The sequence below is a fragment of the Symphalangus syndactylus genome, chromosome 1, assembly GCF_028878055.3.
Source record: "Symphalangus syndactylus isolate Jambi chromosome 1, NHGRI_mSymSyn1-v2.1_pri, whole genome shotgun sequence".
Classification (NCBI taxonomy): Eukaryota; Metazoa; Chordata; class Mammalia; order Primates; family Hylobatidae; genus Symphalangus; species Symphalangus syndactylus.
In genome coordinates, this window is record NC_072423.2 from 36,268,989 (window position 1) to 36,292,480 (window position 23,492).

The following is a 23,492-nucleotide window of genomic DNA, read 5'->3' on the forward strand; positions in this document are numbered from 1 at the left end:
CTTCAACCTGCTGGTGGGTCCGCCAGGGGGCGCCGGGGCGAGAAAGCCCTTCGTTACCGGCCGCGGTCACCCACCGGGGCCCTGGAGGCACCGCCCGTCACCCATCACCCCTGGCCTGGCCGCCCTGGGGCGTGGTCTCCGTCCGGCGGAAACCCCAGTACCTGGGCTAGGGCCGGAGGGAAGCTGAGTCCCCCTCTTCAAATAGTGGTAAAACAGTCAAAACCGAACCGGGGTTAAATTTCGGAGCTCGTCCAGGGTGAGGGCGGGGCTCGACGACCTAGGACGTTCGAGTGCAGCCGGGTGTCGCCAAGGGTCGGTTTACCCTATCGCCTCAGAAATTCCGACGAGGCCCTCTGGGCTGCACAACCTTGGGAATCCCCAACGGGCGGCCCCGAATCTCCGCCGATTTTCCCAAGCCCTGCTCCGGGCCCAAGGCGTTTTCATTGCCGCCTACCCGGAGGATGTGTGGTGGGGGTGGTTCCACCCAGACCGACGGGCGGGCCCGCTGCCCGTTGGACTTGAAGATCAAAGAACCGCCCCTCTGGACACTCCAGGAAACTGAGGCAACCACCTAATTTGTTTCTTTTCTGTTTCAGGCCGCGTAAACTCTTAGTAAATGCAAATGAGTATTTTACTGAACTGCAATTGAAAGAACCGTTATAGAAAAGAACACAAAATGACAGAATTATTAAAAGATGATTAAAAGAGAAGACTATTTCGTGGCTGAAAAGCTGAACCAGCAATTCAGGAAATGGAATTCGTATTTAGAAACGTACCACATACAAAATCCGAAGTGGGTGGTTTACAAATGATGAAGGAATGCTAATTTACAGTAAATTGCGTCCTTAAGAGGGCATACACATTAGTTGTACTTATTTTACGTCAGTTTGACGTAGGTACTGATTTGTTGCATGTGCTCAAGTGTTCTATGCTCACCCCCACTTTAGAATGGGAGTACCACAGTGTCATTCTTAATTGGCTTTTAGGTATTACCACCTTGCTCTTGACTGGAAATGCAACTGTGTTTACCACCCGTGCTGCAGGTCCGTCCTGGTTCCCTGATTTGTGTTTCCTGTTCTGCCTGGATCCTGATTCTCAGAAACCAGTTACTGGACTTCTGATCCACATCCTGACCCTGGTCCACTGTGACCCTCACACTCTTAATTATGCTCCACCAGGTCGTGCCACTGCCCCACTAGTCCATTTGATCTGCCCCCATCCTAGGATATCCTGAGTCTAAGCCCTGGTTTCTGCCAATGGCAAATAGGAAGATTTTATTAACAGGTTTTTAAAAATTATTATTATTACTGGTTATTTGGTTTGACAAGGCACTTAGGCTCCCTGAGCTTTGCCTTAGCTGAAAAATAAGGATAGTAATACTTGCTGTTCTATCAACCACGTAAGATACTTGCGGCCGCGCGCGGTAGCGCACCCTGTAATTCCAACACTTTGGGAGGCCGGCGGGAGGGGCAGGGGAGAGGATCGCTTGAACACAGGAGCAGGAGTTCCAGCCTGAGCAACATAGCGGGACCCCCTTCTCTTCAAAATTTGTTTTTAAATCAGCAGGGCGTGGTGGCGCAGGCTTTGTAGTCCCAGATACTCTGGAGGCTGAGGCCCAGGAGGACGAGGCTGCAGGGAGCCATGATCACGCCACTGTACTCCAGCCTGGGCGACAGCGAGACCTTGTCTCAAAAAAAATCTGTGAGGTTCAAAGGTTGTGTGTGTGAAAATATCTTGGAAATTGTAAAGAACTACACAAATATAAGGTTTTCCTGTGATTATTACCGTCATCAAGATTAACCTAGAGATGGTGCAAAATTTAAGCTTCCCAAAAAATGTTCGCTAACCTTTCTCATACTTTTAGACCATTACAGGATATAAATAGCAAAGTCAACTGGAATTGTAATTAGAGCTTTGATTTTTCTTGGGCTAGAGGTTTTTTGTGCCATTCTGATGAACCCTAGAGGAAGGGAGCAAGGTCGGCTGGGTTTGGCCGAGGGGCGGGGTGAGGACCGCGCAGGCTCAGCTTCTCGGCTGGAAGAGGAAGTCGCGAGTGCAGGCGTCTGCGGCCCCCATGGTGACCAGACCGACTTCCGCCCGACCCGCCCACCTCTACAGGCCCTTAATCCCGCGAGGCGCACCGTAGCAACCAGACTTCTGCGTCGCGGAAGCGGGTCCCGCAGGTCGCCACAGTTGGGGGAAACGCGGCGGACGCCGCCCCCATCCCGAAGGGGACTCGAAAATGTACAGCCAGCGGTTTGGCACCATACAGCGGGAGGTTAAGGGCCCCACTCCCAAAGTGGTGATCGTGGTAAGCACAGGATGTGTCTGCCAGACCCTACAGCTTTCTCTGCGCACTCCAGGCCTGGCCTATCCCACTTCGGCCCCCACCCAGGGCCTTCTCGAGGGGAACGGGTGTCGCCTGATGCAGTGGGTTGAATTTTGAAAGAAGGAAGATAAGGTCGCTCACCTATCTACCCCACCTCTCACCCACTCATCTCCCTCTATTTTCATCCTTACAGCCTTTCATCTGCCCCCAAAGTTATAATATTTAGGTTCTGTTTTTGGAGAATCACCACTAGGGATCATAGGGTTTTTCAGTCTCCAAGACACCGGAAGGATGTCTGTCCCCCATGCAGTGGCGAGTGTGTGTTATGGAAAGGGCACCCGGCCCAGAGACAGATCTGGGGGCAGGGCAGGCCTATGAATTGGAGCTGGTCTTTCACTCCTAGGAAAATCGTCTGAGGAAGGGGAATTAGATTGTGAGTGGTTATAGCACCCAGCGCCTTTCCTGTGCCAACTCAACCAGTAACCATTGCTGGACAGAAGTGTCCCTTCAGACCTGGGAAAAACTCAGGTGCCTGCCTCTAAGGCTGGAGTGGTAGTAGGCCAGGAAAATGTGCTTGCTGCAGAATTTGATGGTTCCTGCTGAGAACCTCAGATACTATTGGTCCATACATGTAGATTCTTTTGTTTCTACAAACTAGTTTCTACGCGCCAGAAAACTGCCATGTAGGCAGAGTTATTGCTTGAGCCCCTGCTGTGTGCGCAGTATTGTGGGAGATACAGGGGTGGATACAATGATCCTGGAAGGTTAACTCTTTATTGAAGCCTGAGCCCTCCCTTCAAGGGGCTTATACAGGTCAAGTATCCCTTATCTGAAATGCTTGGGACCAGAGATGTCTAGGATTTCAGATTTTTTTGGATTTTGGAATACTTGCATATACATAATGCAATATCTTGGGGAGGGGACCCAAGTCTAAACACAGAATTTATTTATATTTCATTACCTCGAAGGTAATTTTATTTTCCCCTTGGGGATGCTGAATAAATATGTGTTGTTTGCTTGTGTTTTGACTGACCCCTTACATGAGGTCAGGTGTGAAATTTTCCACTTATGTCATCATGTGGGTGCTCAAAAAGCTTCAGATTTTGTAGCATTTCAGATTTCAGATTTTCAAATTAGGGGTGCTCAACTTGTAATCCAATTGCAAAAAAAACTTATGTATAATGAAACCACTAAAGGTTAACACGGTAAATAATGATGTGCTATATTGTCTGTGATGTCAGTTTATGGATGAAAGATCAGTGATACAGTTTTATTATGCTCCACAATGCACATAGCAAACTTCAGTCAACCTATAGACCTGCTCCTTCTTTAGGTCCAAGTACTGTAAGATCTGGAGCTGGAAAGCAGTAGATGGGACATGTTAGTAGGCTGTAGGGTTCAAGGTGATAATTATAAACACACTTCATGAAGGACAGAAGATCTACTTTGGGTTCTGTATCCAAACACAGGGCTCAGAGGCTGAGCCATTGTTGGGTGCTATTACTTGTGTTGGGAACCAATAAGGAACAGAAAACAAAAACACTAAACCGGAGAAGTGGGCCTATTGAATACTTTGCACCTAAGAAGAATTAAGAGGAAAAGGAAGAGGTTAGAGTTGGTGCATCTGCTCCTCCAGTGTTTGAGTGTGATAAGAAAGATAGATGTTAGAGGTAGCAGAATTGCGTTGCAAGAATTAAAGCCACCAACAGATGAGACTTGGACCCTAAACAATTCCCCAGGAGAAACCTATGAAAAATTTAATGTCTGAAGTAATGGGACATCAAAAGGAGCAGCTATTTGATGAGTGTCTCCTAGGAATCCATTAGGAGGATACTTATTTTGCTCATTTGACAGGTGAGAAAACTAAGAGTCAAAGAGATTAAGTAACTTGCTCAATTCAGTTAGTAATGGACAGAGGCCAGAATCAAACCTAGGATGTAAAGCATTGTTCTTTAAGACAACCGAACTGTAAATTGTAATCCTAATAACTATCATTGGAGATGCTACAGTAACAAAAAGCCTTCAGTGACCTTGAAAACCCACAGTAGTTAGTAAAATATCCTGTGTTTTCCTGACTTTAGCATGGTTTAGAGCTGTGATGTCCAATAGGTAGCCACTAGTCACACATAGCATTTGAGCACTTGAAATGTGCCTAGAGTCACATATTGACAAGATAATATTTTGGATATATTGGTTAAATAAAATATACTATCAAAATTAACTTTCCCTGTTTCTTTTTACTTTTTTAAATGCAGCCACTTGAAAATTTAGAATTACATATCTGTTTTGCATTATATTTATATTGAACAGTACAGATTTTGAACAATGCCACGACTGTGCTGAGATTGGCATCACCTTTTTTGAGCACTCCAGGTCATACCCCTAACTTATCAAGAGATTGGGTCCTTCCCAGACCAGAGTCTTTCACATGATTCCCAAGCCTTAATAGGCTTCCTGACCCCTTGGATACCGCTCATGGTATTTGTCACCTCTTCAGCCAAAATATACCTCAGCCCTGTTTCCTGTCCTGACAACTGGAGCCAGTGTTTCTAGATTACCTTGGTGTTTCATTCCTGTTCTCAGCTCACACTGGGAGCCTTAATTCCTGCTGTGTCTGCTGCCCAGGGTGCCACTGTGATCCTCCTCTGCTTTATTTTCACAGATCTATATTCATAAAATGCCATCAGTATTGGAGAACAGTCATCTAATTAGCTGGCTCTAGGCTCCAAATAATTCTGACATGGGTTAGCTACTTTCCATGATATAACACCCAACATCATCTTCTGTCTCCTTACCACCCCAGGCTTGCCTTATCTTGTTCAGCTAAATCTAGGTACCTATATGTGTACCCTGAGCCCTGAATCTTTTCATTAAACTGTCTTCAAATGTTGATTTTCTTTCCTCAGGAGACTTCATTACAAACACCTAACCCTCGTATTCTGGTAGTCCTGATGGTGATATTCTAAATGTAAATGATCAGATTGACTCTCTCTCTCTGCCTCTTAAGAGTTTTGTTTCTATGAATCAGCACCCCAGTATCTCACAACTTACCTAAGGAAGAGTTGATAAAACTGTTCCTGAAAATACAAAGCTCAAGACTGTGGATTTTGTGGTGGCTCCAGGAGGTGCAGAAATTGCATGAAGCCCACCCAGCAACATTGTTTCATTCATTCACTCATTCATTCATTCATTCATTCATTTCTATTGAGAACCTCACTGTAGTAGGCATTATGTTCAATGCTAGAAATACAGAAAGGAAAAAGATACAGTCTATGTGATTTCATTAAGTGTGTCTATATATATTCAAGTGGTACATGCATTTCTAACTTTTTTAGTGGACATATCTGTAAAAACAATACATTTATAGAAATTCAAAGTAGCCCAAAAGGTCAGGAACACACTCTTTGCATTAAAACTTCTGGGCACCATAGAAATAGGAATTATGTTCTACCACCAGCTTTTTTTCTTTTCCCTCCTTTCTTCCTCCCTCACTTCATTTCTTCCCTCTTAGTAAAAGACCTTTCATTATCACAACTCATTATATATCCATATACATATACACATATATATACACACACACATACGTGTATATACACATATATTTTTTCTATATATTTGCATAGTAGCACCTTTTCATTGAAAGTATTTTGATATGATAACTATGGTGTCCAACCATGAGCAATAATGTGGAATAATGGGTGGCAATGTCAAGGTCAGGAATTAGAAGACCTCTAATTCTTGTTTTATCTGCCCTATTTGAAGCAAGTTCAGCAAATCGCTTAATGTCTCTGGGTTTGACTAGACAATCTCAACAGAGTCCTGTTCACATTTTTAACTTTGTAATTTCCATCAACTGTTTTTCAAATGGCACATTAGAAATATTTGAGACTGTTTTGATGACATCTTAGGTATAGGTTCAGAGAACGAAACAAGTTCCTCTTTAGGTGCATAAGCTGTATTCAGTTGTAGTAGGATGTATTAGTTTTTTATACCCAATTTTATTTAGTATGAGTATTGATTGAGAGCATAACTAATTGAAAATATGCAGTTGATTCTTTGGCTTATTATAGGTGATAGTTGGTTTTTGTTTTCAGAGATCCAAGCCTCCTAAAGGTCAAGGGGCTGAGCACCATCTAGAAAGAATCCGACGCAGCCATCAGAAGCATAATGCTATTTTGGCTTCCATTAAGTCAAGTGAGCGGGATCGCTTGAAAGTTGAGTGGGACCAGCACAATGACTGCAAGTTTTTGGACAGCCTTGTGCGAGCAAGAATCAAGGATGCCGTGCAAGGGTTTATCATTAACATTGAAGAAAGACGAAATAAGTAAGGCTCACAAACCTGGGACACAAACCACGAAATATTCCTAAAACCACAATTTGAGATTGACCAGTCAAAAATCAAATTTGGGAAGGATCATGGCTGAGATATTTATATTGAATCCATAGCTATTGCTGGTTAATATTTTTAATATTTTTACTTGTGATAACCTATATTTTGATGAAAAACAATCTATTGTTTCATATTTCATTATTTTGATTGAAACCTGTTCATTTACTCTTTTGTTAAAAATATATATTTCGTATCTTATTTGTATGTGATCAAATAAAATATGGTGCAGTTGGTTGGGCTTAGTGGGTCATGCCTATAATCCTACCACTTTGGGAGGCTGAGGTGGGAGGATTGTTTGAGCCCAGGAGTTTGAGACCAGCCTGGGCAACATGAGATCCCATCTCTACAAAAAATGAAAAAATAGCTGGGCATAGGGGCACCTGCCTGTAGTCCCAGCTGTTCAGGAGGCTGAGGTGGGAGGATCACCTGAGCCCAGGAGGTCAAGGCTGCAGTGAGCCATGATCACACTGCACTCCAGCCTGGGTGACAGAGCGAGATCCTGTCTCAAAAAAACACAAAACGAAACAAAAAACAAACCAACCAGTCTTATTTTATGGAATACTGCAATGATCTTTCTCTTCTTACAAATTAGACCTATAATTCTGAAATTGAATATAACAACAATTAATAAAATGATGCATGTAGCATGACAGTTTTTTTTTTTTTTGGCTTTTTGTTTCAGGCTACGTGAGCTTTTAGCATTAGAAGAAAATAAGTATTTTACAGAAATGCAATTGAAGAAAGAAACCATTGAGGAGAAAAAAGATAGGATGAGAGAGAAAACTAAATTACTAAAAGAGAAGAATGAAAAAGAGAGGCAGGATTTTGTGGCTGAAAAGCTAGACCAGCAATTCAGGTAATGAAATCAGAAAACACACAAACAGAATCCAAAGTTGGGACATTAAAATAGATTTAAGAATGTTAATTTAAAGTAAATTAGTCTTAAGAGGATATACAGAGTAGTTATAACTTTAAGTCTTGGCAATATATTACATATCATTGAATAATACAGTGTGTGCTTGAGAACTATGTTCTAATGTTCTGTGCTTGCTTCTCAATTAGAATGGAAGTAACAAAGGAGATTATGTTACTGAACTTTAGGTATTAACCTCACCCTTGCTGTTGGCAGGAAGTTCTTCAAAAGCCCCTATGCTAAGGAATCTTTGGTAAAGTTGGGCTCTCCCCCTGCTGCTATAGTCTCTACCTGTGCTGTATGTGTGCTTGGGTTCCCTGGGGGGTTTTTGGTTGTCATCTTTTGAGACAGGGTCTTGCTCTGTCACCCAGGCTGGAGTGCAGTGGCATGATCATGACTACAACCTCCACCTCCTGAGCCCAAAGTGATCCTCCCACCTCAGCCTCTCAAGTAGCTGGGACTATAGGCACGCACCACTGTGCCCCACTAATTTTTTTGTATTTTTTGTAGAGACGGGGGTTTCGTCATGTTGCGCAGGGTGGTTTTGAACGCTTGGACTCAAGTGATCCACTCACCTCAGCTACCCAAAGTATTAGAATTACAGGCATGAGCCACCATGCCCGGCCCTCTCTCCTCTCTTCTTTATTGTCTGTTTCCTTGCCTGGTATTCTGATCATTGGGGCCTGATCACCTGGACTTATAAAGCATTTCCTGACCCAGACCCACGGTGACCCTCAGTTTTCAGACCCCTGGTCTTTACGGTACTCAGTCTGGCCCTGTGGTTGCCTCTGTATCCCTTTTCATTGTGGTTTTCCATCGTAGGATACTCTGAGTCTGTGCCCTGATAGACTACCCACTACTGTGCACTTACAGAGGGAAGATTTGTGTGGGAGTACCCAAGAGTGATCCTCTGAGATGATCTATAGTGTTATATACAGAAGCTTGGCAGATGCTTTTAATTTCACAAACCAAGACATTCCTTACCTCTAAAGCAAAAATATACTAAAAAGTCTCCCTCCCTAGAGCTACAGCTCTTAGAGCAAGAGCTATTATGTATTTATAATGTTATTATAATTCCTCAGTTATATTTTCAGTGCTTCTGATACTTCTAAGAGTGTAAACATTAAGAATTGCTGTTATTTGGCTGGGCGCAGTGGCTCACACCTATAATCCCAGCACTTTGATCACTTGAGGCCAGGAGTTTGAGACCACCCTGGGCAATAGAGTGGGACCTTATTTCTACAAAAAATAAAGAAATTGGCCGGGCGCAGTGACTCATGTATGTAATCCCAGCACTTTGGGAGGCTGAGGTGGGTGGATTACCTGAGGTCAGGAGTTCAAGACTGGTCTGGCCAACATGGTGAAACCCCATCTCTACTAAAAATACAAAAATTAGCCGGGCATGGTGGCACACGCCTGTAATTATTGACTATAGTCATCCTGTTGTGCTATCAAATAGTAGGTCTAATTCATTCATTCATTTTTTCTTTTGGTACCCATTAACTGTCCCCACCTCCACCCCCAACCCTCCACTATCCTTCCCAGCCTCTGGTAACCATCCTTCTCTATCTCCATGAGTTCAATTGTTTTGATTTTTAGATACCACAAATTAGTGAGAACATGCAATGTTTGTCTTTCTGTGCCTGGCTTATTTCACTTAACATAATGACCTCCAGTTCCATCCATGGTGTTATAAATGACTGGATTTCATTCTTTGTTTATAGCTGAATAGTACTCCATTGTGTATGTGTACCACATTTTCTTTATCCATTCATCTGTTGATGGACACTTAGGTTGCTTCCAAATCTTAGCTGTTGTAAACAGCACTACAACAAACATGGGAGTTTAGCTATCTCTTCAATATACTGATTTCCTTTCTTCTGGGCCTATACCTAGCAGTGGGATTGCTGGATCTTATGGTAGCTCTATTTTTAGTTTTTTGAGGAACCTCCAAACTGTTCTCCATAGTGGTTGTATTACACTCCCACAAGCAGTGTACTACAAGGGTTCCCTTTTCTCCACATCCTCACCAGGATTTGTTATTGCCTGTCTTTTGGATATAAGCGATTTTAATTGGGGTGAAATGATATATCACTGTAGTTTTGATCTGCATTTCTCTGATGATCCGTGATGTTGGGCACCTTTTCATATGCCTGTTTGCCATTTGTATGTCTTCTTTTGAGAAATGTCTGTTGAAATCTTTTGTCCATTTTTTTATTGGATTATTGAATTTTTTTCATATAGAGTTGTTTGAGCTCCTTATATATTCTGGTTATTAATCTGTTTTCAGAGGGATAGTTTGCAAATATTTTCTCCCATTCTGTGGGTTGTCTCTTCACTTTGTTGATTGTATCTTTTGCTGTGCAGAAGCTTTTTAACTTGATATGATCCCATTTGTCCATTTTTGCCTTGGTTGCCTGTGCTTGTAGGGTATTGCTCAAGAAATCTTTGCTCAGGCCAATGTCCTAGAGATTTTTCCCCAATGTTTTCTTGTAGTAGTTTCATAGTTTGAGGTCTTAGATTTAAGTCTTGGACCTATTTTGATTTGATTTTTGTATATGATAAAAGATAGGGTCTATTTTCATTCTTTTGCATATGGATATCCAGTTTTCCCAGCATCATATATTGAAGAGACTGTCTTTTTCCCAGTGCAAGTTCTTGGCTCCTTTGTCAAAAATGAGTTCACTGTAAGTGTGTAGATTTGTTTCTGGGTTCTCTACTCTTTTTCATTGGTTTATGTGTCTGTTTTTTTGCCAGTACCATGCTGTTTGAGGTACTATAGCTCTGTAGTATAATTCGAAGTCAGGTAATGTGATTCCTCCAGATTTGTTATTTTTGCTTAGAATAGCTTTGGCTATTCTGGATCTTTTGTGGTTCCATACAAATTTTAGGATTTTTTTTCTTTTCTTTTCTTATTTTATTTTATTTCATTTTAATTTGAGACATGGTCTCACTCGGTTGTCCAGGCTGGAGTGTATATTGCCCAGGCTGGAATGCAGTTACAGGATCTCAGCTCACTGCAACCTCTGCCTCACAGGTTAGGTTCAAGCAGTTCTCCTGCCTCAGCCTCCCAAGTAGCTGGGACCACAGGTGTGTACCGCCACCCTCAGCTAATTTTTGTATTTTTAATAGAGATGGGGTTTCCCTATGTTGCCCAGGCTGGTGTCGAACTCCTAGTCTCAAGTGATCTACCCGCCTTGGCCTCCCAAAGTTCTGGGATTACAGGCATGAGCAACTGTTTTTTCTATTTCTGTGAAGAATGTTATTGGTATTTTGATAGGGATTGCATTTTGTCTGTAGATTGCTTTGGGTAGTACAGATGTTTTAATAATATTGATTCTTCCAATCCAAGAACATGGAATATGTTTCAATTTTTTGATGTCCTCTTCAATTTCTTTCATCAGTGTTTTATGGTTTTCATTGTAGAGATCTTTCACTTCTTTGGTTAATTCCTAGGTAATTTTATTTGTGGCTATTGTAAGTGGGGTTACTTTTTAAATTTTTTTTTTCGCGTTGTTCACTGCAAGCATATAGAAATGCTATTGATTTTTGTATGTTGATTTTGTATCCTGCAACTTTACTGAATTTGTTTAGCAGTTCTAAGACTTTTCTTGTGGAGTCTAGATTTTTCCAAATATGAGATCGTGTCATCTGCAAACAAGGATAATTTGACTTCTTACTTTGAAATTTGGATGCCCATTATATCTTTCTCTTGTCTGATTGCTCTAGCTAGGTCTTCCAATACTATGTTGAATAATAGTAGTGATGGTGCATTTTGCCCCTTTTTTCAGATGCATCTCTCAGTGCAGTGATGATCACATGAATGACCCATGGAATGCCCTAAATCATCGATTTCATCTGTCTTTTAATTTTAGAGTAACTGGCTAAGGTTTTTATATTCAGAAGGGATTTTTAAAGTCCAAATATTACCTGGAAGTGTTTAAAACATAGCTATTAGCATTCATTCATTCAGTAAGTATTTTTGTGCTCCTACTTTATGCCGGGCTCTGTGACAGTGAGTGTCACTTAGGTTGTTAGGTCATCTAGTATGAGTGGGGCAAGGTGTATATCATGTTAAGCCAGATTCAGGAATGGATGATCCAAAAATACCTGAGTTTAAATCTGGTGGAATACAGAAGGAATACAAGAGTTCATTTTTCATAGCACTCAAAATTTGAGTAGACCAGAAATCCAAAGGTCAACAGATGTGAGAAAGCAGCAGAATGACATCTGTGGAGGGATTAAGACGTGGTGCAGAGAAAAGCTTCTTCCATCTGCTCTTTCTGTCATGAAGTCGCTATTAATAATATGGACAGCCCTAAACCCTCAACCCTCCTACTAGAGGCCAGAAGGAGAAGTAAGCCATTGCAGTGAGTAGTAGATAAAAGTTGCAGATGCAGCTGCTAAAAGTAAATTCAGACTGCTAAAAGGAGAGGGAATGGGAAGTTTCAGGGCTTGGGGAGCTGCTGAAAGAGGGCAGTGAAGAAACCCGGAGTAGTAACGCACAGGGCCAGAAGCGACTTGCCACCCTCCTTGGCTTATAGATGGATAACTGAGTTCTACAGGTAGGGATTTGTCTAGATCTTAAGCTTGAGGTGACCAAGAGAGGATTAGTCTTGGATTTTCAAGCCTGTGTAAAGCATGCACTCATACCCTGTCCTCAGTGGGATTTGGACATCTTTGCTACTGGTTGCTGGGGGGAAAAGATGCCGTGGGTGGAAAATGGTATATTAGCCAAGTGACTCTCAATGGACCATTCATATATTTTCTACTCCCTAGTAAATTTATCTTAATATATTAAGAAAACAAAATGGTTCATAAGTGGTTGTGCTTTTAAAATTTATGGATTTAGCAACATTTTACAGATTTCACTTGTATAACTGAGTTTTTGCTAGTTAGATGAATTGTTAAAAATCTTAAAGAAACAAATGTGTCCTATAGTAATATAATTTGAAAACAAATTGTTTTTAGTGTTTTGAATGTAGCACTGCCAATTCCTCAACATAGATCAGCAAACGTACTTTTGAGTAAGGGTGCGTTATTAGACCCTACTACTAAAAATATAGTTGAGGCTTTAACATGTATATTAATATAAAGCAGAATGAAAATTTTCTTCTTCTTTTTCTTGTGCTTTTTTTTTTGTATTCCATTGTATAAATATACCACAATTTATTTCTTCTCCTGGTGACAGTCATTTCAGTTGTTTTCAGTTTGGGACTCTTATGAATAAAGCTACGATGAATAGACGTGTCCTTTAATGGCATATGCATTCATTTCTCTTTGATATATTCAGTGACATTTGTAGAATATTTGATACCTGGAGTAGATAATTTTTAGTGATCCCTATCTTCTATACAGCAAAATTATTTTCAGCAATAATAATGCAATGAAATGGACAATAATGACAAGCAAAAATTACCAGGGGTTTTGTTTTGTTTTAATTTTTAATTTTAAATAATTGTATGTTTACAGAAAGTGCACAGGTAGTACGGAGATCCCATTTACCCCTCACCTAGTTTCCCCCAATGGTTATATCTTACATAATTGTAATACAATATTAAGACAAGGAAATTGACAGTCGTGCAAGGTGTGTGTATGGTTCTGTGCCATTTTATCACCTGTAGACTGTGTAACCACCCTACAGTCAAGATACAGAACTATTCCATCACTGCAAAAATTTCCTTCATGTTACTCTTCTAGAGTCATGCCCACTACTCTCACCCCCATCATTCCTAACCCTGGCAACAACTAATCTCTATCCCCATAATTTCATCATTTTAAGAATGTTATATAAATGGAATCACACAATATATGATCTTTAGAGATTGGCCTTTTTCACTCAACATAATGCCTTTCAGGTCCATCCAAGTTGTTGGAGGTATTGTTAGTTTGTCTTTTTTATTGCTGAGTAGTATTCCATTGCATGAATGTACCTCAGTTTGGTTAAACCATTCACTTACTGAAGGACATTTTGGTTGTTTCTAGTTTTGCTCTATTATAAGTAAATCTGACAGGAACGTTTGTGTACAGGTTTTTGTGTGAGCATATGTTTTTGTTTATTGAGGATAATTATCATATACTATTGCTGGATCATATGCAAATTTGTTTTGTTTTGTTTTGTTTGAGACAGAGTTTCGCTCTTGTTGCCCAGGCTGGAATGAAATGGCGTGATCTCGGCTCACTGCAGCCTCTGCCTCCTGGGTTCAAGCGATTCTCCTACCTCAGTCTCCCAAGTAGCTTGGATTACAGGCATGCGCCACCAAGCCCGGCTAATTTTTTGTATTTTTAGTAGAGATGCGGTTTCTCCATGTTGGTCAGGCTGGACTTGAACGCCCGACCTTAGGTGATCCATCCACCTCGGCTTTCCAAAGTGCTGAGATTACAGGCGTGAGCCACCACTCCCAGCCGTAAATGTAATTTTTTCTTTTTTAATAAACACTAAATTATTTTCTAGAGTAGCTGTACCATTTTATAGTCCCACCAGCAGTATATGAGAGATCCAGTTTTTCCACATCCTGGTCCTTTTGGTAGTGGCATTGTTGTTTTGTATTGTTTTGTTTTGTTTTTGTTTTTAGCTGTTCTAATAGGTGTGCTGTGATATCTCATCATGGGCTTGATTGGGATTTACCTAATGGCTGGTGATGTTGAGCAACTTTTCATGTGCTTATTTTCCATCTGTACATTTTCTTTGGTGAAATGTCTCTTTACATCTTTTGCCCATTTCTAATTAGATTTTTAGAATTTAGCTTGTTTTAGCCGTTAAGTTTTTGCCTTTTTTTTTTTTTTAGCTGTTAAGTTTTGAGGATTCTTTATGTATTCTAGATAGTACTTCTTTGTCTGATACATGGTTTTTTTCCTAGACTATAGCTTATCTCTTTTTTTTTCATTTTTTAAATGGTTTTTTCTTTTCTTACCCCAGACATTCAGCAATCTTGTCTTATTTATCCTATTAAAAGGATCTTTTACAGAGCAAAAGCTTTTAATATCAATGAAATCAAATTTGTCAATATTTCTTTTATGGATTGTGCTTTTGGTACATTACGAAATTTCTTTTTAAATGCCCTGTAATTATACACAGTTAATGATTAGACCCCAGATTAAGGTAGGCATTTCGAGGGTTTGTTTTGGGGTGTTTTTATTAATGAATACCCTAGGATGTTTGGTCAGAATGCCTGTGGGTCAGAGGTAGTCTTGCCTCTGTCAGTTGCTGGCAGAGGTGATACAATGAAACACCAAAGAATCCAAACTCCAGGGCCACACTGCCAGCTCTTCAGTCCCAGTTCTACCACATACGAAATGGACAAACTTAGGTAAGATGCTTAACTGCTCTGTGCTTCCATTTCCTCATCTGTAAACCAAGGACAATAAAAATAATAAAAATAAATTTGCAGTAATATTCATTGCCATATTGATTATTATGAAGATTATAAGAGTTCATATGTGTTAAAGTGCTTACAATAGTGTCTGGCAGATAATAAGCACTTAATAACTTTTGCTAATAATATTCCTACTACTGGCTATGTGGCTTGGGAAGACACTTAGGCTCCCTGAGTCTCTGTTGCTTTAACTCTAAGATGAGGATGACACCTGCTACCTGTAAACTATAAAGCACTCACAAACATAAAGTTTTCCTCTTATCAATGATTGTTATCATTAGAATAAATAGATATTCTGTCTATCGTTTAATTTATTTTTTTAGAAACAGGGTCTTACTGACCTAGAGTGCAGGCTAGAATGCATTGATATGGTCCTAGCTCACTGCAGCCTCAAACTCTTGAGTTCAAGTGGTCTTCTTGCCTCAGTCTCCCAAGTAGCTAGGACTACAGGCATGTGCCAGCATGCCTAGCTAATTTTTTAAAAATTTTTATAGAGACAAGGTCTCACTGTGTTGCCCAGGCTAGTCCTGGTCTCCAGCGATCCTCCTGCCTTGGCCTCCCAAAGTGTTGGGATTACAGATATGAGTCACCATGCCTGGCCAGATATCCTATCTAGCTATAGTGAGCATCTCAGCCTGGTGTGGTGGCTCATGCCCGTAATCCCAGCACTTTGGAAGTCTGAGGCAGGAGGATCACTTCAGGCTAGGAGTTTGAGACCAGCCCTGGCAACATAGCAAGACCCTGTCTCTACAAAAATAAAAATTTTTTAATTAGCCAGACATGGTGACATGTGCTTATAGTCTCAGCTACTTGGGAGGCTAAGGTGGGAGGATCACTTGAGGCCAGGAGTTCAAGGATGCAGTGAGCCATGATCATGCCACTGCATTCCAGCCTGGGCGGCAGAGTGAGACCTTGTCTCTTAAAAAAAAAAGTGAGCGGCTGGGCACGGTGGCTCGCGCCTCTAATCCCAGCACTTTGGGAGCCTGAGGCAGGCGGATCACAAGGTCAGGAGATCGAGACCACCCTGGCTAACACGGTGAAACCCCATCTCTACTAAAAATACAAAAAAAATAGCTGGATGTGGTGGTGGGCACCTATAGTCCCAACTATTCGGAAGGCTGAGGCAGGAGAATGGCATGAACCCGAGAGGCGGAGCTTGCAGTGAGCCGAGATGGTGCCACCGCACTCCAGCCTGGGCAACAGAGCGAGACTCTGTCTCAAAAAAAAAAAAAGTAAGCATCCCTAAATTAGGGGTTCTCAAAGTCAAGTGAATAGGTCAGTCATTGGGGTTAACAGGTTGAGTTTTTGATCCGAGGTCACACAGGAAATGGAGTCAGGGCTGCCTTTGCTTCACTCCAGTTTCCATAGTCAGGCTGTGCCATCCTGGTGCTTGCCCTCCCTGCTGCTCCCTCTTGTTTCCTGTGCTCCGTGGCCTGCATCCAGGTCTCTGATTTTTCTTGCTTCATTGTGTGATTGTACAGATGTGTGCCTCAATAGAGCAGTGCCTCATGAAAGGCTGGGTTTTGTCTTTTTAAAATTTTCCTTTCAGGGAACGCTGTGAGGAGCTCCGTGTTGAATTGTTTTGTATCCATCAGAAGAAGGTGTGTGAGGAGCGGAAAGCACAGATTGCATTTAATGAGGAGCTGAGGAGGCAAAAGCTGGTGGAAGAGCAGATGTTCTCCAAGCTCTGGGAGGAAGACCGATTAGCCAAGGAAAAGCGAGAAGCCCAAGAGGCGAGGAGACAGAAAGAGCTGATGGAGAACACACGCCTGGGGCTGAATGCCCAGATCACCAGCATCAAGGCACAAAGGCAGGCAGCACCGCTGCTGAAGGAAGAGGAGGCGCGCCTTGTGGTGGGCCTTTAAAATGTTTGTTAGAGGGTGATCAATGCCATGGATGTAGTACAGTTTGCAGGCCTGTTACTGTACAGTTTGTCTGATGGCCTGGGCTAGTTCATAGGCACGTTTCCATTTTTGGACTCTTAGTGCTGGTTAATAATGTATCCAAATGTATGGTGCAGAGTACATAGAAGGGTCAAGTGTGGAAGGCCAACACACCCACAGGTGGAGAATGGTGGTGGACGATGGGTACTGGGATTAAAAGTGGTTTCTCTTTATACTTTTCTGTTTTCAACTCTACAACTATTTATTACATTATAATCACACACGCCCAGGCAATTTTCACAGTTTTATTGCTGACTCAACTATGAAAATGCAAGTTTTCTTTCTTACAGCCTCTCTAAATCCAGGTGTGTATGTATTTCCAGAAATCCTTTATTCCCATCTCCGAAGTCAAATGCACTAACTTGTCTTGTCCAACTCTACTGATGCATTATCTTTATTATGATTCTACCTTAGGAAAGTAACAACGCACAGATTAATCATGAGAATGAACAGGATAAGCTAAAGAAACAGAAGGCAAAGCAGGAAACTAGGACCATTTTGCAAAAAGCCCTACAAGAGAGGATAGAACATATTCAGCAGGAATACAGAGAAGAACAGGACTTGAACATGAAGCTCGTGCAAAGGGCCCTTCAAGACTTACAGGAAGAGGCAGATAAAAAGAAACAAAAAAGAGTAAGACATTTTTTTGGTGCCTGCTACCTGCTGGAAGGGATTCCTTACTGAGTTCTCAGTCTTGTGGAAGATGGCTACAAATACATAGCAGTGCTACTCTGAGTGTGGTCCACGAGCCAACAGCATCAGCACCATCTGGGAAAATGTTAGAAACAGAAATTCACAGGCTCTGGAATCAGGATCTCCCAATCAAAATCATGACGGGCAGGAAATCTGTGTTTCAGCACACTCCCCCCAGGTGATTCTGATGCTAACTAAAGTCTGAGAACTCCTGGAATTTGAGGAAGACATCACTCGGAAAGTGACATTTGAGTTGGACCTTAAAGGATATGTCAAGTTTTGTCAGGCAAAAAGAGTAGGGAAAGGCATTCAGTATTGAGTTAGCTACCTATACGTTTGGAATTTGGATTGAACTTTTAAGAGTGTTTTGTTTCTCCCACAGGTGCTTTTTCTTGTTTTTACCTGGTTCTTAGTGTGCATGTGCTTTGTTTTTTAATTAAACTTCTCTCTCTCTCTCTCTTTTTTTTTTTTTTTTTTTTTTTTGAGACAGAGTCTCGCTCTGTAACCCAGGCTGGAGTGCAGTGGCATAATCATGGCTCAGTGTAGCCTCGCCCTCCTGGGCTCAAGCAATCCTCCCACCTCAGCCTCCCAAGTAGCTGGGACTACAGACATCCACCACCTAGCCTGGCTAATTTAAGTACTTTTTGTAGAGACAGGGTTTTGCCAAATTGCCCAGCCTGGTCTGGAGTGGGCTCAAGTGATCCTCCCACCTCGGCCTCCTAAAGTGCTGGGATTACAGGTGTGAACCACTGTGCCTGGATAAACTTTTCATTTTGATATGATTGTAGATTCACATGCAGTTTTAAGAAATAATACAGAGAGATTCCTTGTACCCTTTACTCTGGTTCCCTCAATGGTAATATCTTGCAAAACTATACTACCATGCCAGTCAGGATGTTGACATTGATATAATCAAGATACTGAACATCTCATCACCACCAGGATCTCTCATATTGCCCTTTTATAGCCACACCTACTTTCCTCTTGCCCCACCCCCTTCTTAACCCTGTTCATTTCTATAATTTTATTATTTTGGGAATGTTAGTAGAATCATATAGTATGTAATCTTTCCAGATAGCCTTTTTCACTTAGCATAACCCTCAGGAGATTGTCCAACTTTTTGGATCTGTCAATAGTTGTTTATTTTTATTTTTATTTTTTTTAATTTTTTTTTTTTTTTGAGACAGTCTTGCCCTGTCACTCAGGCTGGAGTGCAGTGGTGTGGTCTCAGCTCCCTGCAGCCTCAACTTCCCAGGCTCAACTGATACTTCAACCTCAACCTCCTGAGTAGTTGGGACTACAGGCGCAAGCCACCATGCCCAGCTAGTTTTCTTATTTTTTGTAGAGATGGGGTCTCACTACACTGCCCAGGCTGTTCTTGAACTCCTGGGCTCAAGTGATCCTCCTGCCTTGGCCTCCCAAAGTGTTGGGTTTACAGGCATGAGCCACTGCGCCCAGCCTTCTTTTTATTCTTTGTTTGTTTGTTTGTTTGAGATAGAATTTCACTCTTGTTGCCCAGGCTGGAGTGCAGTGGCGTGATCTCGGCTCACTGCAACCTCTGCCTCATGGGTTCAAGCACTTTTCCTGTCTCAGCCTCCTGAGTAGCTGGGATTACAGGTGGGTGCCACTGCGTCTGGCTAATTTTTGTGTTTTTAGTAGAGACAGGGTTTTGCCACGTTGGCCAGGCTGGTCTGAAACTCCTGACCTCAGGTGATCAACCCGCCTCGGCCTCCCAATTTATTCTTGAGTAGTATTCATGGTATAGATTTACCACAGTTTGTTTAGCCATTCACCTGTTGAAGGACATTTGAGTTATTTCCAGGTTATGGCTATTATGAGTAAAGCTGCTATAATCATTTGAGTACAGGTTTTTCTGTGAACACATTCTCACTTTTTTTTTAGATGGAGTCTTGCTCTGTCACCCAGGCTGGAGTGCAGTGGCATGGTCTTGGCTCACTGTAACCTCCACCTCCCGGGTTCAAGTGATTCTCCTGCCACAGCCTCCTGAGTAGCTAGGATTACAGGTGTGTGCCACCATGCCTGGCTAATTTTTTCTATTTTTAGTAGAGATGGGATGTCACCATGTTGGCCAGGCTGGTCTTGAACTCCTGACCTCAAGTGACCCACCCGCCTCAGCCTCCCAAAGTGCTTGGATTACAGGCGTGAGCCACCACACCCAGCACAAATCATCATTTCTATGAGATAAATGCCTAGAAGAGCAATTGCTATGTCATATAGTAATTGCATGTTTAGTTTTTTAAAGAAACTGCTAAACTGTTTTTCAGAGTAGCCATACCATCTTACATTCCCACCAGCAATACGTGAGCAATCCAGTTTCTCCACATCCTCACCAGCATTTGGTGCTATCACTATTGTTCCTTTAACCATTCTGATAGATGTGTAGCAACATCTCATTGTGGTTTAATTTACATTTCCCTAATGGCTAATGATTTTGAACAACTTTTTATGAGCCTGTTTTCCATCTGTATGTCTTCTTCGATGAAATGTCTCTTCATGTCTTTTGCCCATTTTCTGTTTTTTTTTGTTTTGTTTTGTTTTTTTGTTTTTTTTTTTTGTTGAGCCAGTATCTCACTCTGTCACTTAGGCTGGAATACAGTGGCATAATCATAGCTCACCACAGCCTCCAACTCCTGGTTTTTGCCCATTATCTAATTGACTTGCTTATTTGATTTGTTTTTTCCTGTTGAGTTTTTTGTTCACATTTAAATCATTTTATTTATTTTTTTTAACAGCCTCAAGAGAGAATTCACATAACATCCAGTTCCCCAGTTTAAACCACACAATTCAGTGGATTTTACTGTTTTCACAGATATGCGCAGCCATCATCACATTCTATTTTAGAACATTTTCACTATCCTGCTGTCCCTTCTTCCCCACCTCCCGCCTCCAGTCCTAAGCAGCCACTTATCTACTTTGTGTCTCTATAGATTTCCCCATTCTGGACTTTGATAGGAATGGAATCACATGTTAGTGACCTGTTGACTGTCTTCTTTCACTTAGCATAATGTTTTCAAGATTTATCCACAATTGTAGCATGAATCGCTATTTTATTTGTTTTTGTGGCTGAATGATATTCCATTGTGTGGATATGCCACATTTTGTTTATGCATTATGTCGGCTGATGGACATTTGGATTATTTCCACTTTTTGGCTATCATGAATAATGCTACTATGAACATTCATATACACAGTTTTGTGTGGACATACGTTTTTATTTTTCTTTGGGGCATGTATCTAGAAGTAGTACTACTGGGCCATACGGTAACTCTGTGTTGAAGTTTTGAGGAACTGCCAAACTGTTTTCCAAAGTGGCTGAACCATTTTACATTCCCACCAGCAGTGTATGAGGGTTTTGATTTATCCGCATGCTCACCAACACTTGTTATTGTCTGTCTTTTTTATTTTACCCATCCTAATGCATCTGAATTGGTATCTCATTATGGTTTTTATTTGTATTTCCCTAGTGACTAATGATATTGAGCCTCTTTTCGTGTGCTTATTATGGTCATTTGTAAATCTTCCTTGGAGAAATCTACTTGAAGGCTATTCTGTATTCTTAGAGAAGTCTATTCAAGTCCTTTGCCCATATTTTAGTTGGGTTATTGGTCCTTTTATTATTGAGTTGTAAGAGTTCTTTTTTTTTCTTTTTCTTTTTTTTTTAAGTCTCGTTCTTGTCGCCCAGGCTGGAGTGCAGTGGTGCAATCTCATCTCACTGCAACCTCCACCTCCCAGGTTCAAGCGATTCTCCTGCCTCAGCCTTCCGAGTTGCTGGGATTACAGGTGCCTGCCACCATGCCTGGGTAATTTTTTTGTATTTTTAGTAGAGACGGGGTTTCAGCATGTTGGCCAGGCTGGTCTTGAACTCCTGACCTTAGGCAATCCACCCACCTCAGCCTCCCAAAGTGCTGGGATTACAGGCATGAGCCACCACGCCCAGCCAAGAGTTCTTTATATTTTCTAGATTCAAGTCTCTTACCAGATAATAAATGACTTGCAATTATTTTCTTTCATTCTGTAGGTTGTCTTTTTACTTTTTTGATGATGTCCTTTAAATCACAAAAGTTTTAAATTTTGACAAAGTTCAATTTAGCTATATTTTCTTTTGTTGCTTATGCTTTGGGGGTCCTATCTAAAAAACAGTTACCTACTCTAGGATCACAAAGATGTACTCCTTTGTTTTCTTGTTAGAGTGTTATAATTTTAGCTTTTACATTTAGGCTTTTGATCCATTTTAAGTTTTGTATATGGCATGAGATAAGGATCCTAATTCATTATTCTGCATGTGGATATCCAGTTATTCCAGCATCATTTGTTGAAATAATTGTCTAATTGTTCCCCTATTGAATTGTCTTATCACCCTTGTCAAAAATCAATTACAGTAAAGTGAAGGTTTATTTCTGGACACTCAGTTCTATTCCATCAATCTATATATCTATCCTTAGTCCAGTATAACAAATCTACATGTCTTGATTACTGTAGCTTTGTGGTAAGTTTGAAATCAGAAAATGTAAATGCTGGCTGGGCGCAGTGGCTCACCCCTGTAATCCCAGCACTTTGGGAGGCTGAGGCAGGAGGATCACCTGAGGTCAGGAGTTTGAGACCAGCCTGACCAACATGGTGAAACCCCGTCTCTACCAAAAATACAAAAATTAGCCGGGCATGGTGGCCCATGCCTGTAATCCCAGCTACTTGGGAGGCTGAGGCAGGAGAATCGCTTGAACCGGGAGGCGGAGGTTGCAGTGTGCTGAGATCACATCATTGCACTCCAGCCCAAGCAACAAGAGTGAATCTCCACCATTGCACTCCAGCCTGGACAACCAGAGTGAAACTTCGTCTCAAATAAATAAATAAATAAATAAATAAATAAATAAAGAGAGAGAGAAAATGTAAATCCTCAAACTTTGTTCTTTTTCAAATTGTTTTGGCTATTCTGGCTCCCTTGCATGTCCATGTATCTAGAAGTTACATGGATCAGCTTATCAATTTCTGCAAAGAAGCCAGTTGAGATTTTGGTAAAGATTGTGTTGAACCTATAGGTCAATTTGGAAAGTGCTGCCATTTTCACAGTATTGTTTTCTGATTCATGAACTTAGGCTGTCTTTCCATTTATTTAGGTCTTCTTTAATTTCTTTCAGTAATGTTTCTTAGTTTTCAGAGTATACATTTTAACACTTACTTTGTTAAATTTATTCCTAAATATAACATTTCTATTTGGAAATAAAATTTTTAATTTCATTTTAGATTGATGCTGTCAAATAGAAATACAAGGACTTTTGTATATTGGTCTTGTATCCTGCAACATTGCTAAACTCGTTTATTAGTTTTAATAGTTTTTGTGTTTTTTTTGAGATAGAGTCTCATTCTGTCACCCAGGCTCGAGTGCAGTGGCGTGTTCTTGGCTCACTGCAACCTCTGCCTCCCAGGTTCAAGCGATCTTCCTGCCTCAGCCTCCTAAGTAGCTGGGACTGCAGGCTTGTGCCACCACACTCAGCTAATTTTTTTGTATTTTTAGTAGAGATGGGGTTTCACCATGTTGGCCAGGCTGGTTTCCATCTCCTGACCTCGAGTGATCTGCCCACCTCAGCCTCCGAAAGTGCTGGGATTACAGGCATGAGCCACCGTGCCTAGCCAAGTTTCAATAGTTTTTTAGTGGATTATTAGTTCACTCTTCTTTTTGGTGCTCAGATTGTCTAATTCTAGATCATGGGAGTCCCTTTAAGTGGGCTGTCATGCTCTTTTGATATTGTCCACCAATGGACTTTGATAGTTTTCTTGATTCTGACACAATAAGATGTCCCAGGTTCATCCTGTTCAGTTTCTGCTCCAG

General features: G+C 41.3%; 1 protein-coding gene across 1 annotated transcript in view; it reads left to right on the top strand.

Annotated features, from left to right (window-relative positions):
• The first annotated feature begins 2,177 nt into the window (after nt 1-2,177).
• Nucleotides 2,178-23,492, top strand: part of CFAP53 (cilia and flagella associated protein 53) — a 33,965-nt gene continuing 12,650 nt past the window's right edge. The window contains exons 1-5 of the mRNA XM_055299631.2: nt 2,178-2,311; nt 6,424-6,653; nt 7,402-7,575; nt 16,558-16,861; nt 17,366-17,584. Of these exons, the coding sequence (XP_055155606.2) occupies nt 2,243-2,311; nt 6,424-6,653; nt 7,402-7,575; nt 16,558-16,861; nt 17,366-17,584 (996 nt within the window). The 5' untranslated portion in view covers nt 2,178-2,242. The remainder of the gene's footprint in view (nt 2,312-6,423; nt 6,654-7,401; nt 7,576-16,557; nt 16,862-17,365; nt 17,585-23,492) is intronic.